Below are 19643 nucleotides of genomic sequence, written 5' to 3'. Positions count from 1 at the left end.
TTTGATGAAAAGGAAAAATATTTCCAGAATGGCAAGACCTCAACCGGAAAAAAAAGGCTTGAGATTTCTGGTATGCTTACTGAAGCTTACATCATGCAAACTAGGGAAAGACAAGTAGCTTCATCATATTTCTTACAAGCCTCTTCAAGTAAAAGGCGAGCTTGAATGGGGCCCAACATTACCTGCATTTTCCTGCATGATAAATTTCCAAATTAAAATTTAAACAAATGAGCACCACATAAACGATGATAGCAATCATAAACCATATCAGCACCAAATCTTAAACTCAGGTTCCACACAATAGAACTCGTTGCCAACAAACATCAATGTATAATAGTTGCAATACAAATAACGGAGCTTTTGCACAAAACAATAAAAAGGAAAGAAAGATCAAATAAGCCAATAGTATACCTTCCAGACTTGACAATCATTGGGAATATCATCAATTGGTGGATCATTTGGAAAATCTGTTGCATAATACTCCATGGAGCACATGTAGAAAAACATCCAATCTGGTCATTGTATTAAAAAGGAAACAATATAACATAAGAAAAGATTTGATGTACCATAAGGATGGACTCCAAAAGGGGAGATATTTAAACAGCCAAGCATGAAAATGATTCAAGCAAGAACATTACAACTGAGACAAAGGCAAAAAAAAAAAGAATTTATTATTGAGTTTCAGCTACAATACCTCCACATGGACTAATTCTCTTGTCCCAAAAATAACTTTTATCAATATTTCATGATGAACTATAGATGGTCCAATCATTTTCTCTGCTGGGCAACCTACAGAGAGCCCAGAGGTATTTCAAGACCCATTGTTCCACAACTGTCCCCTTTGATACAAGCCCATAAAATAGATATTTTCATGGAGAAAAAACTGATATAAAACAATAACGAACTAAGACAGGAAATTTTTACAAACACCTGAAGCATTAAAACATCTACACCACATTCAAGTCTACTGCAAGAAAATAGTTTGGGCATAAACGTTAAAACATGTCTATAGTGTTGAAATTCTAAAAGACCCTAAAGCAACATTGTAAGGGATTCGTATACTAAAGAGCTTGAAATAATATCAAGAATATGGGAGATGTATTTACATTTATTAGGCACTGATTTTTCAAAAGAGCTTGGATGAGGGTCACTAAGCATCAGACCGAAATACACCATGTTAATATGTTATTAGTGTAATTGAAGTATTAGCCTCAGTTTTGGTCCATATTCTCCTAATGTGAGACTCTTCAGATGTTCTTATGAAGAAGGACAATGTTGAATACAAGAAAAAACATGAAGTCTTTAATCTGAATGTATTTGCAAAATGCACTTACAATAGGAAAAATATATTTAGAGGGGGAAGAGGCAGGGAAAAATATAGCAAGCCATAGACTAGGCAGCTAGTGTTATGAAGTCTTAATGAAAATAATCTATTGAAGCATAAGAAAATAATGACAACGATGGTATATATTTGAAGAAAGCAAACCTTTTGAAAATTAGCATCAATTTAAAAATGAAAATGACAAAATAGCTTAAGTCTTCCATAAGGACAGACAGCTAAGCTCTTATATCATCAAGGAATCCAAATGCAGATACTAACCGAAGACAGATTATGTGGATGCAAGCCTCAATTGTTAATCTAGAAGGTAATAGCTGTAGCAACAAATGATATCAAAGCATAAATCGAACAACCACATAGAAGGCTTGCACTATGTAAACTTTATAATCCAATGAAGCATGGCAAGCACACGCAATTGAAATAATTGAAGATATAAGAATTCTCATAAATGACATAGTATGGCCATCATGTCAAACCAAATTAGATCAACTATTAAGTTTCAAGCAAGTACCTAACATGGTACTCCTTAATCCAAACCATACATCTCTCTGCTGGGAAATTCTTTGTTTACAATGTCTTTAGTAACAAATATAGTAATACAAACACTTTCTTTTTTCTTCATTAAGAATACAAACCCCCACCTTCTTTCCTTGTTGCTGGCATATATTTCTTATTAACTAAAACATGTGCTAGAAATTAAACCACCCTCCAACAACTGACAAATATGCTACTTCAAGTTATAAGAGAATAATTCAATCAAATTACAGATTTGCAGAAGAATTCCAAGGTCATTCAAGCACTGACAAAGAACATTTGAATAGAAATGACAAGTCAAGACACATTTTAGTTACCTTCACCAACAAAGTGTTTTTCCTGATTTTGATTTCACAATGACTCCCATAGATTTATGCATACGATCAAATTCAAGGATTGCAAACCGATGTTCCTGATGGATCCACCACTTGCAGCAACCTAACTACACATGCAAAGGAAGCCAAGAGAATTATGGTTAAATAGATAAGAAAATCATCTAATTGAAGGCCAAAAATTTGCCCACGTAAACGCCTACTACACCTGGCCATACAATGTGCAAATAGGGCTATGAATGTATAGAAAAGTTCCTTCATATGCAATCCATGACTAATGAAACCAGTAATACCAACACACAACTTTATGATTCAAGGAGTGAGAAAGTAGAAACAAAAAGCATCATGAACCGTATGGCCATCAATGGATGAACCTCATTAACAAACAAAAGAACAACAAACACCCATGGTCAGGAATGACCAACCTCGACTCTTAAAACCACAAAAGAAAAGGGGGAGACGAAGAGAAACCCCCTCCGCTACTCCAGAATCCTTATGAGGAAGATGAGAAGAGGCAGTGGCAAAGGATGAAGATGAGAAGAGGAAGATGAGGCAGCAACAGCGTGAGGCAGCGGTGGAAGACGAAGATGAGAAGAGGAAGACGAGGCAGCTGCCAAGGGCAAAGATGAGAAGAGGAAGACGAGGGGAGCCTGACGTGAAGAGCCCTAACGGGCAAAAAAATAATTCCAGAAACATGTTTTCAGCTCTCGCGGTGGAAACATTTTTACTAAAAAATCTTCCCGATTCCAACCTCAACGGTCTCAAAAAAAAATTTGCGTTTGATAAACCGAAAAAATTTTAAAATTTAAAATTTTTTTCTAGGCTACAGCAAATTTTTAGCCCATCAAATGGGCCCTAAAAGATTATGATTTCAAAATATCATATCGTCTACGAAAAACGAAATATGGTGGCTAATGCTTTGAAGACATGCTAAGGCAATGATATGCTCACTCTTGGGTATTGTTGCAAGATGTGATAGCATGACAACCTCACTTATGTGAGGAGAACAGAGCAACAATGACTGCCTTGATACGATATCCTTTGTTGGAGGAGCTTATCTTGAAGCAAAAGGAAGATCCTGATTTTGATAAAAATATGGAAGAAAGTAAGAAGGCAGTTTCTTCTTAGTATCAAGATTAAGACGGTTCACTATGGTTTTGACAAAGATTGTGGGTCCTTAGAGATGAAGGGGAGAATCGTCAGTTGCTTGATAAAGCTCCCAAATCTAAATTTTTGACACACCTTGACAATACAAAGATGTTTCAGGATATGAAACAAAATTATTAATGGCCTGGAATGAAGCGTGAAATTGCAGAATATGTGGCAAAATGCTTAGTTTGCTAGCGGGTCAATGCAGAGCATCAAAGGCTAGGAGGCCTGTTGCAGAGAATACATATTCTAGTGTGGAAATAAGAGGACATTACGATGGATTTCATGGTTGGTTTGCCACACACCAGGAGATAACATGATGCCATATGAGTGATTGTTGATCGACTTACGAAGTTTGCTCATTTTCTACCAATCAGAATCAATCAGTCATTGGAAAGTCTCACAGAGTTATATATTGGTGAGATAGTGAGATTAATGAAGTGCCAAAGTCTATTATCACAGATCGAGATCCATATTTTACCTTCACGTTTTGGGGGCAATTGCAAAAGACATTAGGTACCAAGCTTAAGCTGAGCACAGTGTTCTACTCCCAAACTGATGGGCAATCTGAGAGGACCATTCAGACCTTAGAGGACATGTTACGTGCTTGTGTTTTAGACTGGAAGGGAGAATGAGATAAACATGTTAAATTGGCAGACTTCACATATAATAACAATTATCACTCAAGTATCAGATGACACCTTTTGAGGCCTTTATGGGAGCCCATGCAGATCGCCAACTTGTTGGATTTCGACAAAGTACAATTGATAAGGAAAAGTTTATTGATGGTTCAGGGTAGACAAAAGAGTTATGCCGACATTCGACGCATAGAGTTGGTTTTTTAGGTTGGTGATCATGTGTTTTTGAAGATATCACCTACTAACGGTGTTTTTCGATTTGGTATTAAAGGAAAATTGAGCCCGAGGTTCATTGGCCCTTTCGAGGATGAAATATTATTTAAAGGGGGTAGGAAGTAAGGCTCGACACCTCTACAGATCGGGTCGGATCAGGATCCAGACCTGAACCCGATCTCCGTCGCATGAAGTGTAGCCCTACTGCCGGCTCTCTCTCCCTTTGTCTCTTGCTGATTCGTGCAACACAGAGAAGCAGGAGGCGGAAGAAGGGCAGCAGCCACGGAGGTGAAGGGAGGCGACATATGTGAACGGTGGTGGCGATGGTGGTGCTCTGGTGAACACTCTTGACCTCCCTCTGTCTCTTTTTTCTTCTTCTTCTTCTTCCTCGCCCTTCATCGCACCTCTGACCTTCTTCCTCTTGCGCTCCTCACTCGCCATCCTTCGCTACACTCTCGTCTCTCTACTGCCCGCCTCTCTCAGTTGCAGCCATCTCTCTCGCCCTCTCGTGCTCTCGCCTTCAGTCCCCCTCACCCTTGCTCTCCATCTGTCCCGAGCTCTCGTGTTGTCCCACTCCCTTTGCTCATGTTCTCTCTGCTCGAGCTCTCATTGTCTCTTTTGTCTCCTCCTCTCCCTCTCCCCATGTCTGTTCATTTTCCTCTCTGACCTGAGTCTTCGCAACTCTCCTGCACTTTCTCTCTCTCATTCTCACTGTTTTTCTCGTCTCCCTCAACCGTGCACTCTCCCTCTCTTGTTTGGGTCTCCTCTCACTCACAACATGTGTCTGCCTCAGCCGAACCAGCTCCCTCACTACCGGATGCTCTATTGTCATGACAGACCTTTCTTTTGATCTTCTTTTCCCTAATTCTCATCATATTTATTGTTGTTTGGTTGGATTTCATTTAGGGAAGTCCGTCTTTCCCCTCTTACCAGCGATTAGGCCATGTTGTTTGCGAAGACAGTTAGCAATCTTTGGCATTGACACTTAGTCGAACACTTGAGGTGGCTGCTAGGAGCACTACAGCAGTTTGGACTCTAAAAGTGGCGTGAGCAAGCCTAATCAAGCATAAATTGTTTAATATTTTTTGTTAGGGCATGTGTAATTATTAATTGAACATGCTAGACTTAAGATTTGATGATTTAGAATGCATATTAGCAACGTTGCTATTTTGGGAAAAGTCTAGGAATATTTTGAGAAGGACGAGGATCTATGCGTATAATTATATTTCTAGCATGACGGGTTAATATTCGAAACGATTAGGAAACATGGTAGAGATTTGATGTGGTTGAGAAGATTTAGGACCATTTTAGCAAACTTATGGCGTTTGCTATTGTTGATGTGTGTATCGTGTTGCTTGTTGGGGAACAATATATATGTTGGGAAGATGCCTCAACTAAGAAAGCGAATGAGAAACGTATCAGTGATTGGTTCAATCGAAAGCTCAAAGCTTAAGTCGTTTGGTCACAATCTTAAAGAGTTGGGAAGAAACCTATGGGAGGACTTTATGGGCTGAGACTACTCGTCGGCACCCTCTTGAGGCGATGACCTATGCCTCAATGATTCTATTTCATACCTGTGTACATTGTGAAGCAAAGTGAGTAGAGAACTTATCGCTTGATTATGCTCACAGGTACACTAGGCACATCAAGTAAACCTTGAGCGACACGATTTGAAGCTCGAGGCATTTTGGGTAATTTTGGTGACACGTGATAGGTGTGACAACATTTCAGGCAAATCCTCGGCTGGTATCAACTTTAGAATGTGTGTCGTTCAGAATCATTGGATCCTATGATTGTGTTGAGATTGAGTGAATGTATGCATGTGATTGAATGATGATGTCATTGGTTTCGTTTTTAAAATTGCTACACAATTGCATGTGCATGCTAGCTATGATAACTGTTTATGACAGATGAGGTGGGGTATTGAGTCGAGTATCTCCTCGTCCCCGATTGTGCATCAAAAAGGATCCTAGAATAATAATTGCATAGGACAGCTACGAGCCAATAACGGATCGAAACTACTATCTGTGGTTTGGCTAAGTTTTGAAAGATGTGATTGATGTGTTTGATTAATGTGAATGTTTTGTATGCATTGTCGTGGGCATGATGCAAATAAATGAAATTGAAGAATAGATGTACCCGTAAAGTTATGACGGCAAGTAAGAATATTGATTATATGTGTTGCTTTCATGTGGATGCGTTTGGAGACATGGGTGCACTTGTGAAGTGCACCAACCTCATGTGCTAGCCGGCCATTTTGTGAATATGCTATCATAATGATAAGTAAGAAACATTAATAGATGTGAGGCTAATGGGTTATGGCAATGTGTTTGGGAGATGTCCCACCCTCACCATTGGTCTCGCCTGCTCGAAGCGCAGACAATACAAGGCCCTAGGATATCGTTGCGTGATGTCCTTGGAGCGTTAGGCTCCCGCCTTCTCAACCTAGGCGTCTTAGGGAAGGCTGAATAATTCTTATTGGAATTCACACATCTATGGACGAATGCTCTACTGATGTAGCGTGAACGGATCCATATCATTTCGGGCCACCACGGGGGTTGTCTCCCAACTGTAGGTCACCCGTGGTGTACACGTGCCTATGTTTGCACCCACAGGAACTTTCAGTTCACTAAAGCTAATGTAAATGAAAAGAATGTGAATGAAGTGAATATGCATGAAGTGAATGTGATTATTAAATGTGTTAATTGTGGCCATTGAGTAGCCTTTATATGTCGTGGCATATGTGAGGGGTTTTCAAGACAAGTCATGTGACTGCATACTTTTATCATGGCATGATAGTGTTTTGTTATCATATTTGTTATATCCCAAATTCGAACCCTTACCTTAGAGGGTTAAGGTTTATCTGAAGTGTTTTTCCATACTGCGAAATTTAAGCCTTCTGTTGTTTCATTTTTCAGATTTTGGTGAACTTAGGGCACCTGGTTGATCAGATGCTCTACTCACATCCTAGTGGAGAGGTTTTGGGTCTATTGTAGTACCGGCACGTCATGTTTTGGTCTTATTGATGTCTTGTTTTTGTTAGACATCAATGTTGTGGTTTTGGGGGCATTTTTGGTCATATGTGATATTGAGAAATGTGAAATAATTTTGTATGAACGGAATTGATTATGTAATGGATAGTTAGCCCCATTGTCTTTGATTTGCGTATCTCCTTTCCTTTTTAATCGTTGTGTCGTTGCACCTCAATATTTTATGTTTTAACAAAGAAATGAAAAAAAATTATTTGAGGGTCAAAGGGTTGAGTGCGACAATGTTCCTATTAGCATGCCGAGGTTGCCAATGCCATTCCTCATATGACCCTCAAACTTTCTTTATTTGTCGAACTACACACACCTTCATGTCACCATCAGTTCTAGTCCTTCCTTGAACCGGGTAAAGTCCATCACTAGTTTTTGGTCATCGAAGAAGCATTGAGCCTACCATGTGATCCTTGATCATAAAATCAGATGGAGTAAATTCAAATATACAATTACTGTTAGATGTAAACCGACCCACAGAAATCAAATTATGTGCAATCTTTGGGACATGTAAACTATTTTTCCAAATATAAGAAGTCCCTTGAATATTAACCGGTAAGTCTCCTATGTAAGAAATAGGTAGGAACGTACCATTTCCAACCATTACGAATTTTGAACCCAAGTAAGTTTGCTTTTTTTCCAAATGTTCGTCACTAGCAGCAATATTATTGGTTGCCCTTGTATCTGGATACCAATATTCATCTCCTGATTCCTGCAATTTCATGGTTGAAAAAACATAGGGATTAATATCCCAGCATGTCTTAGTTGTGTGGCTCTTACGACCACAATATTGACACCCATTGGATTTCTTAAGTGGCTGATGGTTTGCTGATTTCCAGATGTTTGTTGATGGTTATTGGATTGATTCTGATTCCTACCACGACCACCTCTTCCTTGATAAAATTCTCGATCGTGCCCACGTCCACGACCTCAGATGGTATTGAAGGTTGTTATAGTATTTTGTTTTTCTATAGGCGATTCAATAACATCATGCTTCATAAGTTAAAGACGTGTTTCTTAGTATAATAGAAGGTCGTAGAGCTCGGCAAAGTTGTGCATCTTTGCTGCGGACGCGACTAGAGAGGTGACCAGACTCTCACAATTTGATGGAAGTCCATTGAGCACAATTTGAACTAAATCATCATTTGGCATATGATAACCAACGGCATCAAGAGAATCAACTAAAAGTTTAACTTTTTCCAAGTAAGAGACCATATCTGAGTTACCTTTCTTAATGAACATCATGTCCTTTTTTAATAGTATGACTCATAATGGAAACTGAGACCCATAGGATTTTTCCAATGCAGACCAGGCTTCTTGCGCTGAATGAGTCCTAATTATTTGATTGAGAACAACTTCAGAAACGTTGGCTTTAATCCAACTCAAAACCAGTTGATCTGATTTTCTCCATATAGCGAACTCAGAATTGGGTTCATCTTTGCCATCTCTTAGAATGGTTTATGTCGGAGCTTCAGCTGATCCATCAAAAAACTTCAGCAGGTCTTGCAATATCATAACAGATTCAAGTTGATTTCTTCACAACAAATAATTCTCTGTTTAACTTCACATAGACGAGAGTGGCAATTGTGTTCCACTGCATTGATGAAGACGACACCATATGCTTAATAGTTGTAGGCTCTAATACCATGAAACAATGAAGATTGAGAAGAAAAATAATATCTCAAGAAGATGAGCTAACCTCTTGCATAAGAATAAGCACGAGTTTTCCTTAGCTTATATAATATGTTTTACAAGATGTTACAATGGGTGAGGACAATTACAAACTATGGTAACAACATAATGACGGCAATATTCAAGGAATTACGGTAGGATTTAAATTTTAAAATTCCTTTCCTTAATTGTGCTGATCCTCCACCCGTCGATCTCTTCTTGCCATGTTAGGCTGATTCATCCACCTGGTGATCTCTCCTTGACATCTGGAGAATCTTTCACAACCTCATCATATTCAAAATCTGATTATGTCCATATATGAATACATTTCATTGTTTTGCTTTCAAAAAAACATGCTCAAATTCTGGAATCTCTCCAATGTCTTCAAACATTAAATCCAAATAATGTGCAGAACAAGGGGTGCAAAACAACCATTGTACTATGTCATCCATCAACATTTTGCCCTCGTTCACATAATTTGATGCATTGTCCACCATTATTTGAAATACATACTCTCACCTACTCCTTTAATAACTTATTTGTAGAGCTTGTAAAACAAGTTTGTGTTTTTATTTGGTCAAATACATCAACAAATTTTAAAAACATGGCTCCTATAAGGCAGTGAACTAAGAAGTTAGTCAATGTCCTACATCAAATATCTATCCATCCTTCTGACATAGAACAACCATATTTCTTCCAATGTTCTTTATATGTTTAACAAACTCTTCCATTCGAGCAACTTTTAGTGCCAACGGGGAAGAAGTGTTTGAAAGTGAATAGGGCTGCACAATGAATTGAGGCAACTCGGGCTTGACTCGAATTTGCACGACTAAACCCAACTCAACTAAGCTCGAGCTTATAAATGAGTCGAGTTTGAATTCTCTTGACTCAACTCAACTCGACTCGACTCAATTATTTGTTTTTTCATTAGGGTTTAAAAAACTTTAACCCGTTGACTCTTTATGCATTCTCTCTCCTCTTGCACTTTCACTCTGGCACCTCTCTTCCCTAGTTCCTCTCCCCACCTCCCTTTTCCTTTCCTCTTTCTCCTCTCAGTTGTCCTTCTTCATCATCCTCTCTACTGGGTTTCCTCTATTCGCGAGCATCATCTATATCCATTGCCGGTCCTTTTTCATGTGGTGCTTTCTCTTCTCCACTGCTTGCTCCTTTGTCATTGTTTGACTAAGCACCATGAAGCTGCTATTGTTGTGGCCAGTTCATGAACTCTGATGCTAGATCTCTTCCACAAAGGTCACTGTCTTGGAGGCGTGTGACACGCTAGTCACCAAGAGCAATGCCTTCAACATTGACTTTAAACTACACATGGTTCCGTCGAGGCAAGTTTCCCTTTGAGTGTTTTGGTTTCTTTTACTTGTAACTATTGTGTATTGGGTTTTTGTCGTGGATGTAATTGCTATGCATTGTGTTTTGTTGTGGATCAGAGGGATTCAACCTAATTTGGTCTCTTTCAGTCTTTGTTAGTTTTTTCTTTGCAACCCCTTTCCTATTTTCTGTTTGAGTTGCTTTTTCCCTCTTCTTTTGCTAGTTAAATTTGATTTTTATGAGGCTCTTAGGGTGGTTAGGCAATTGATTCAGTCTCTCAAGTTCAAGTTCTCGTTAGGAGCTTGTTTTTTGGTGATTCCTTCATTCTCATTTCACAAATCATTTTTACAGTTTTGTAGAAAGTAATTAGGGCACCATGTCTGTAGGAATTTCTATTGATTCCTAAAGCCATGGTTTTGTATTTTGTTTTTCAAGTTTTTGTAAGGTTCTCTTGAAAAAAAACATTTGTCAATGGCATGATAAATGGCTGCTCGAGCTGGAGATTTGCCTCGGTCAATCGATAGATCGAGCTGATGTTGTCAAGCTCGACTTGAGCTCGAGCCAACCAATTCAAGAGTCGAGCTAAGCTTGGGCTCGACTTGGCTCATGTGCAGCACTACACATGAAGACGTAACATGAGACTTGATGTCAAGTGCAAATAGCATATGACTGGTAGGCCGTACAAGTGATCATAAATGATGCCAACTCTAACTTTTTATTTTTGGAAAAGAATACACATCATCAAACCTATTTTCCAAACTTAAGGTCGCGTTCTTTACAGTGTAAACTCTAACATAAATGTTAGGCCTGCACAACAACGAAAAGCTATGAAACAAAGGCCCTTCCAACTTTAAAAACCTTTACCCCAGCAAGCAATCAACACAACCAACGCCTTCCAGTAGTATGAGATTTGGCAACTTATCATTGGCTTAGTAAGACAGCAACCAAAAAATGGCAAAAAGTTAGGTATTTCTAGTTTGGTCTATAAAGATGTTTATCTAAATCATGAATTAATGAGATATCGAAGCAACTTGAATTTCAATGACCAAATTAGAAACTTAGATGTATGTGGACCAGAATATTTGTCCCTAGCAAGGTGTATGGTTGTTCCTATGACTATGTTGATGGTTATAATATGAGTGCTTTTCGTAATCCTCACACCTTTCTTGCCCTGTGAGGCTTAGTATAGCTGGTTGGATAGGTGGGAAGACGATAGATTTGTCACCAGTTTGATTAATGTGGGTGTTAGACCTTTAGGAGCAAGTTGTGTGCTTCTCTCTCTGACCTCATATAAGCAGATCTGTGGAAGTTAGGGTGAACGAAGATCAACGATTAAAGAAAGTAGAAAAGAAAAGGCACAAATGTGTAGCCATGGACTGACTTGCGTAGATTTAAATTAAGCGCTCATATAAATTAATGTGCTTACTTTTAAAGTGTTTCCTTGCTTGCTTTCTTTGTCCTTCTTTATTTTAAGTCCAAGGTAGCTGTATCATCGTATCCAGCTTAAGGCACGAAATCTTAGACGTGGGAACCCTTGAAGGCGTGGGCCACTATTGTCTCAATTGGCCTGAATTAGCCCAATCAAATCAAATTAATTAGCAACAAACACATTTGATATATTGGCTGATAACAAGGTGTCCGGTGTTGTTTAAGTGCATCATTCTTTGAAATGTTTTAAGGTTTTATAAATTTTGAAGTGTTTTTTTAAATTTAATTTTTTTGAAAAGAATAAGCAGGGTAATATTAATTAATATTACCTACCCACTATTTATTACGTTGTAACTTTTTTTTAATTTATTTTCTTCAAAAAATAAAGGTCATATTATTATTTTTATCTATTCACAGTCGAATCAGCTGAAATGTTACGAGATTCAATTTGTTTTTCAAATTTTTATGACACTTGCGTGGACGGTCACTTGTGGCCTTGAGGAAAGAACCTGTTAGATTTTTCTATTGTATTTCTTAAAGAAAAAAAAAATCTGGTTGAACTCTAACCAAAGACACAGCAAAAGATAGCTCCAGAGTAGTAAATTTGGAACAAGCTAGTAGGCTGGGGATTGTAGGAACAAGCTTTCAAAAGCTATGTCACCGTTTCGCCCGGTGCGGGTGCCAACGCGAGTGCTAGTGCGATACATCTCAAAAAATTACGGTCCGGTGGTGAGGGGAAAAAGGGTCTAAACCACTCCTCCCAAAATCTGCCTCTCGTCGGTGCCCTTTCCCTCTCCGTCTCTGTTCCTTCCCATCTGTGACCGAACCGACGCTGTTTTTCGGTCGACAATCAACATCGGTCGTGTTGGCATCAAGATTCCGACCGAGAGTGAAGGAATTTCTAGGCTTCGTCAAATCTGACTGCCAGTTTGCCGATCTGCTGAGAAAGGCACCCTCTTCACCCTCATCGTCCTCGTCGACACTGGCTGGTCCTTCCTCAAACCCTACCTTCAGGACAGGAAGAAGAAGGTCCTAATGATCGTGATCCCTCTCCAAGTTGTTGCCAACATAGCAGACGTCGTCCTCAATGAGACCGGGCCATTCACACAGGACTGGATCACATGGAAGCAGGTTTTCATACTCGTTGATGTCATCTGCTGGTGTGCGTGCTGTTCCCCATTGTCTGGTCTATCAAGGACCTCTGGGAGGCGGACGGCAAGGCCGCTGTGGACCTCACGAAACTTACGCCCTATTATGAAAACAATAGGGTGCGGTTGGGTGCGAATCTAGGTCGCACTCGAATCCACTCCAGCGTCGCGTTTGTTGCGGGTGCGTCACCAGGGTTGCCGCACCCTGGTGACATAGTTCAAAAGATGCACATATATGCAGGGTCGAAGACAGAAGTAGGCACTGTGTAGGCAATTGCCCACACATTCCTGCAAAAAATATTTATGTTTATATTGATATGTTGGAGTAATTTTTCTCATTACATATTGATGCCCTTCAAAAAATTTTAAAATTTATTACTAGTGCCCTTGACCAGAAATTTCGAATTCCGCCATTGCAAGTATGACGTAATCAATTGATTAGCAGGGGAGCCTGACTTCAGAGGTTCATTTGGTCTCTCCTGCAGGATTGGAGAAGAACGTATTTTAGAGAAAAGCAAAGGAAAGCTGAGAGAGCGATCGTGACAGCAAAGTTGGAAACGGCATTGAAAAGCTGGTTGTGAGAAGGCACAATATTATATCTTAATAAAAGCATCCGAATACAAGGCAACTGCTACCAATCATGTAAATCACTTAATTACAAACGCCAAATGACTTGACACAGCACTAAAATGTGTTAGCTCCCGTATGTGGGAACCTCGCACACGTACAGAAAAGGGAAGAACACAGCGAGCCTCTAAAATGAAGGATAAATGTCCAAGCTAAGCATGGCCAGTTTGGAACACTGCAACTGCAGCTGGTAGGTGCTGGTAAAAGGGCTGCACTGCAGTAGTATTCTATATATAAGTGACGTGATCATGGTGAAGTGGGCTTGTAAGGAACTGCGGGAAATTCAGGTAGAGTTGCCTTGGGAAAAGCTGGGAAATCATGGGGCAACTCAGGAAGATGAACTTCCGGAAGTTCATGAGGGAGAGTTGGCTTGGGGATCTCCGGGAATTTTGGCAGCTCCGGAAGATGATCAAATGGGTTGGGGATTTCCGGGAACTTCATCTCAGGCAGATCATGACCTTCAGTTAGCTTGGGAAAAGCTGGGAACTCATGGGGAAACTCAGGAAGCGTAGGCTCAGGCAGATGAACTTCCGGAAGTTCATGAGGGAGAGTTGGCTTGGGGATCTCCGGTAATTTTGGCAGCTCAGGAAGATGATCAAATGGGTTGGGGATTTCCGGGAACTTCATCTCAGGCAGATCATGACCTTCAGTCAGCTTGGGGATCTCTGGGAATTTGTGCTCCGGCAGCTTGGGGATCTCCGGGAATTTAGGCTCAGGCAGAGTTGGGAATTCAGGAAGCTTGGGCAAGGTTGGTATTGTTGGGAAAGGGTGTTGATCATGTGGGTTCACCTCCTCTGGTGCCTTGGTGGTCTCATCAGCTTCCAACAGATAGCGACCACCCAAACATACATGACTGCTTAGCATTGAAAGAGAGAGAAAGAGAGCTAAGATGGCACTGCGGCCATGATCAGAAGAAGCCATAGATGCTGAAGAATGAAAATGACTCTGAGCTGATCTGTATGTGAGATACTAAGCTGTAGTGACTGCGAGTAGGATGTGCAGTTGGAGCTCGGTATTTATAGAACAAAACTTCGACGGGCAGCATGTTCAGATGCTATGTACTTGATTTGAGGTTTTGAAACTGGTTGCAGGGTTGGCCATCCTTCCCACTGGTCATTGCTTTATCTGTACGATAGAGTTTGCTGTAGATGTCTAATATCATTAGGTAGTCCAACCACTCACCAAGACACGTAGAATTATATACCTCAAACAGTTGAGTAGTACTCAAATCACATTATAATCAAATGCGTCGATGGCCTGTCACAGACACTGCTCAGGAACTCCATCTCTGTAAGGATTTGTATATTCGGGACAACTGACCAAATCTGAATTAGACTGTATCAATTTAACCAAAACACATGATATCGATTTACAATTAATAAATCCTGGTCCACTATTTTGAAATTTCATTTTCTTTCCTTATCTCTCTACCCAAACAAGTTGTATAATAAATTGGTTCCCGCCATTTCATTTCTTTTCCCTCCTCATCATTTCCCCTCCTTTCCTTTTCTTTTCATTTCTATCCATTAAAGTTCTTTCCTTTTCATCCATCCAAGCAAAGTGCAAATCCCAGACTAGTGAAAATAATGATGAAGGCCAGACTTATTTAGGAAAAAAGAAATGAAATTTTATTGCATTGTTGTGAAAGCACATGTGAATCAATTTATGCAAGGTTTTAGCATTTTAAATATATTTTTAAACCTTCCAAAAATTGTATGTTCCTATTAGTCCTCTTCTAAGGAGTAAGCTGACAACCTTTTGTTGTTCATTTAGTGGCTGAAAATAAATTCATCAACTTTTTTAATTAACCATGCATAAAAAGGTTTAGGTATGATTTTATTGGTGCCAAAACAATACCAACCTGAGCTTAAGTTTGCTTAATTGCGTTTGATAATTAAAGAAAATAGGATCCCATAGTCCAATGCGGGTTCCATATGCTGATTAAGGTTTAAATTTGGGCATAAAAGGATTTCTATTACAAAAAATACTGATAATAATAATTAAAAGAAAAAACTGTTCTTGAAAACCATGACTCAATTCTAAGTTATAGGCAAGTCATATTCAAGTTTAAATTAAAAATTACCGTTCAATAAATCAGCTAAGAGTCAAGCACATTAAACTGATTTGGACTTGGCAAACTCCAGCTTCGATTGGTTTCAGATCAATTAAATATGGACAGAATTATATTATCTGAATTTGATTAGGTAGTTGATAAAAGGCAAAATCCATGCATTGGATCCAATTTATTTCTAATTAACCCTCTAATATATATTTACCATTCAATTACATATAGGTCAGCCATTAAATGAGTCCAAGCCAGGCCAGGCCAGCTTGCACTCAGTTGGAGTCTTGATTAGCTCGGTTTTTATAGCTCGTCTCAACAAAATCCAACAAAGCTAATTAACTTGGCTTGAGTAAGTTTAAGCCGAGCTTATTAGGATAGGTGTGTTTTAAATGATAACAGTCATTGGCCTGAATCCCTTCTTGTTAATCCAGTCTGATAATGACAGTATGATCCAGTAGCTGTTCTACATTTGTTTGATATGCAGATTCATGTTCAGATTTGGAGTGTAATCAAATCTGGATTTGATCAGTGTGAAGACAATTTGTTACGTACTTGGATGTACACGTGCGTACAAAACTTCCATAAACAAGTAAATTCATGAGGTTGTTAAGTTCTTTAAGACCAGTTACACTAATGTGACGACCTGTTACACTAATATGAAGCTATTCATAGCCAATTAGTATTGTAGATATATAAAATATCAGTCTGTCTTAATGTAAATTTATATTTCATAGCCATTATCGTAATTATAAAAAGCATATATATATATATATATATATATATATATATATATATATCTGCGTGTGTGTGTGTTGTGTGTCGGAACTTGGATGACTTATACTCTCTCGATATGTACTTGGACGTACATGTATTTGTCAAAAACTAATATAAATAAGTAAATTCATGGGGTTAAGCATATAAAAGATCATGCTCTCTTAATCCGAAATTGTATTTCATAACCATTGTCCTAAAAATAAGCTGCAGCAAAGGCACACACGCACAGCTAATGCACACAAACAGATATATATATATATGTGTGTGAGAGAGAGAGAGAGAGAGAGAGAGAGATTGAATGGTGACTCTAACTTTTTAAAGTCATCATGCCATCTAACTAGGACCACCTGATCCAGCATGATTTACGGTTGAAAAAAACAAAAGAAAAAAATGTGATCGACATTTTCATCATCTAGTATTAATTTCTATATTTTTCTCTCAACCATCCATCTGTATCATATGGACAGCTTTGGTTAGATGCATGTGTAAACTTTGGATAACCAAAGCCACCATTCACTCACCATATCTATTGTTTTTTGTTAATTTAATGTCACTAAAAAAGTTATGAAATGTGCAGTCCATCGCTAAAGACTGTAGTCAAGCACCTGCGTCATTAACAGACCTTGTCTAGTTGTTTTTACCGATACAGAAAAAGAACCAACCGGCCACAAATGGCAGCTGGCTGATGATATGTATATATATATATATATCCATTCACTCACCATATCTTTAGTTTTTTATTAATTTTATGTCACTAAAAAAGTCATGAAATGTGCAGTCCATCGCTAAAAACTGTAGTCAAGCACCTGCGTCATTAACAGACCTTGTCTAGTTGTTTTTAGCGATACAGAAAAAGGACCATCCGGCCACAAATGGCAGGTCGCTGATTTTATATATATATATATATATATATATATATATATATAGAGAGAGAGAGAGAGAGAGAGAGAGAGAGGAAAATAAAGCTCTTGCTTTTTTGTATATGGTGATTGTCCCTGCAGCTTCCTTCAAGTAAAAAAACAAAAAATTTGCTTTCCGAGCCCTAGTTGTAGACCCATTTTTCCTCTTTGATACAAGCTGATATGCAACTATTTGTGCAAACACTATTTGATGTATAACCCATTTTATATATTGCATTTGCTTTCCGACCTGTTCGATACTGTTACAGAGCATGATCAGCTTTGAGCATTCAAAATAATTTCCAAACTGTGTTCCGAGTAACACAAAATAGATTCACCATATCCATTTTTTTCTTCTTTTCCGTGGTGACACTAACAAGTTATGCCCATCTTTCTTTCCTGGTTAAATATTCGGTACTTGATGCCTTATTTCCTGATCAATTTAACTTGACATTTTCTAAGTCATTGATTTTTGGTGTTGAAACCTATTTCACCTTTTTATATGAAGTTGCATATATTAAGATAACACACATACATGAGACATAAATCAAGAAACAAATATTGTATGCCCTTAGGATCAATGAATACATATAATCCCCATTTATATTGTGTTTATCCTTGGTGAAATGAATGGATCAAATATTGCTGCCTTCCGTTTAATGATGATAGTGGTCTACGAGAGGCAAACCAATTAATTTTGCCATTACTCCCTAACCATAACTCTTGCACCTTTCCTTTGAATAACTAGGGGCCTGTTTGTTGCCCAAAAATCAAAATTCTAATGCTAATTCCAAAATTTTGATGCCCCACAATCAAAATCATGGAATGCCAATTCCAGAATTTTGATGCTGGAAATGGAGAAATTGGAAGGAAATCAAGATTTCCAAAACCAGCTGGTTGTGTTTGGAAAATCTGAATTTTGTCTCCTGAGAAAAGATTCATTGTTTGATAGCATAAAAATATGGAAATTCAGACTATTGGAAACTAAGGGTTGCTTGGAAATTTATAGAAAAGAAGTGGACCATCAAAGTAATTCTTTTAAATGTATTTCAAACCTTTCTAGTGTTGTAAATCCTTGGTTCAAAGATGAAATTTTTGTAAACAAGTATATCAACTCATTCGAGAACCTTCTCCTTTTATTTTCATGATTCGGTGTCTCTCTTTCATCCCTCTTTTGTCTCAGCAGACAAGTGTTCTGCCGGTTCTCTCAATCGGCGATCAGCTCCAACAACCGAGAACGCCTCGTTAATGTTGGGGGCATTGCCAAAGCCTTGTAGGAGAGAACCCAACACATTATCAGGTTGTTTTCTTGTTTTTTTTTCTTATATATATATATATATATTGAACATCAGAGAAGTCATCATCTGCCGTCACCATGAAAGTCATCGCTAGTAGTTGGACAGCTCCTCCTCATCAGCCGTCATCTCTCTCTCTCTCATCGCTAGCAGTAGGAAGCAACAAATATATATATATATTTTATTTTGGAATCATTGTCCTAACCTTTTGGGTGGGACAAAAATTCTAAAAACATCTTTTCAAAAGTATGGCAAGTAAGTATTGAAGCTTCTTCTTTTCCAAAGAGAAAAAATTAGAGAAGACATCAGTTATGATCACTCCTACCTAAAGTATACCAGTCATAGGCACTTGCATTTGAAATCGTCCTACTGTGCATCTTCACTTGTAGACACTTTTCCTTTGTTGGCACTGGCACTATTAGCTGTTCAAACGAAAGAGTTCGTTAAAATATACAATGAAAAATGGAAGAAACATGGTTGTTCTATAACATGAGATGGATAGACGTACACTAGATATAGAACATTGGTTAAATTCTTAGTTACAAGCTCATATAAACCATGTTTTTAAATTTGGTTGATGTGTTTGACCTAGTTAAAGATGCAAAGCTGGTTTACAAAGTAACATACAACTTCTTAAAATCAGAAATAGTTTATGAATTACAATTTTAGTCCTACAAGTTCTTGAATCTTATTGTGGTTCTGTGTTAGTATTGCTAAGACATTACATCAGAATTGAAATTAATAATATATATAGAATGTCAATGTCTTATTCTCACTCATGTTTTGAACCAAACAGAAAATGGATTTAAGAAACTCGCAGTCAAACTAAGAGACTAAAATAGTCCAAGACCCAATAAGACAGGAGTATTATGGTCATTGGTCAATAAGGCTGCACTCGAGCCGAATTGAGCACAAGCTAGCCCAGCTCGAGCTCGACTCTGCTCAAAGAACTTGAGCTCGACTTGAACTCGAGTTGAGCTCCCTAACATAAGCTCGAGCTCGACTCGATTATACAGCGTCGAGCTCGAGCTTGACTCCCTTAACTCGTTTATGTCCTAACTTTCTGTTTTACGTCAACTCGTTTACGACACCAAAACAAAACTTGTTACCTTAAGTTGAAAGAAAAACTTACTATTGGTTTTCCTGCAACACAAACTGGTGTATGATTGT

At 38.5% G+C, this 19643-nt stretch overlaps 1 protein-coding gene across 3 annotated transcripts in view; it reads right to left on the bottom strand.

Annotated features, from left to right (window-relative positions):
* LOC116267632 (protein PELPK2-like) overlaps positions 1-14425 on the bottom strand; it is a 33253-nt gene extending 18828 nt beyond the window's left edge. Inside the window, exons 1-2 of one of the 3 annotated variants that reach the window (XM_050075251.1) lie at positions 14085-14425; positions 13389-13898 (exon numbers count right to left, since the gene is read on the bottom strand). In XM_050075251.1, coding sequence (XP_049931208.1) covers positions 13687-13898; positions 14085-14361 — 489 coding nt within the window. In that variant the 5' untranslated portion in view covers positions 14362-14425 and the 3' untranslated portion in view covers positions 13389-13686. Of the gene's footprint in view, positions 1-13388 lie in introns of those variants that run through there. The other 2 variants (XM_050075250.1, XM_031649488.2) reach the window with 2 other exon arrangements.
* Positions 14426-19643: the final 5218 nt, after the last annotated feature.

This window comes from Nymphaea colorata, chromosome 14 (assembly GCF_008831285.2).
Source record: "Nymphaea colorata isolate Beijing-Zhang1983 chromosome 14, ASM883128v2, whole genome shotgun sequence".
Classification (NCBI taxonomy): domain Eukaryota; kingdom Viridiplantae; phylum Streptophyta; class Magnoliopsida; order Nymphaeales; family Nymphaeaceae; genus Nymphaea; species Nymphaea colorata.
The sequence above is the reverse complement of the archived record's forward strand: the minus strand, read 5'-3'. Positions and strand labels throughout refer to the sequence as shown.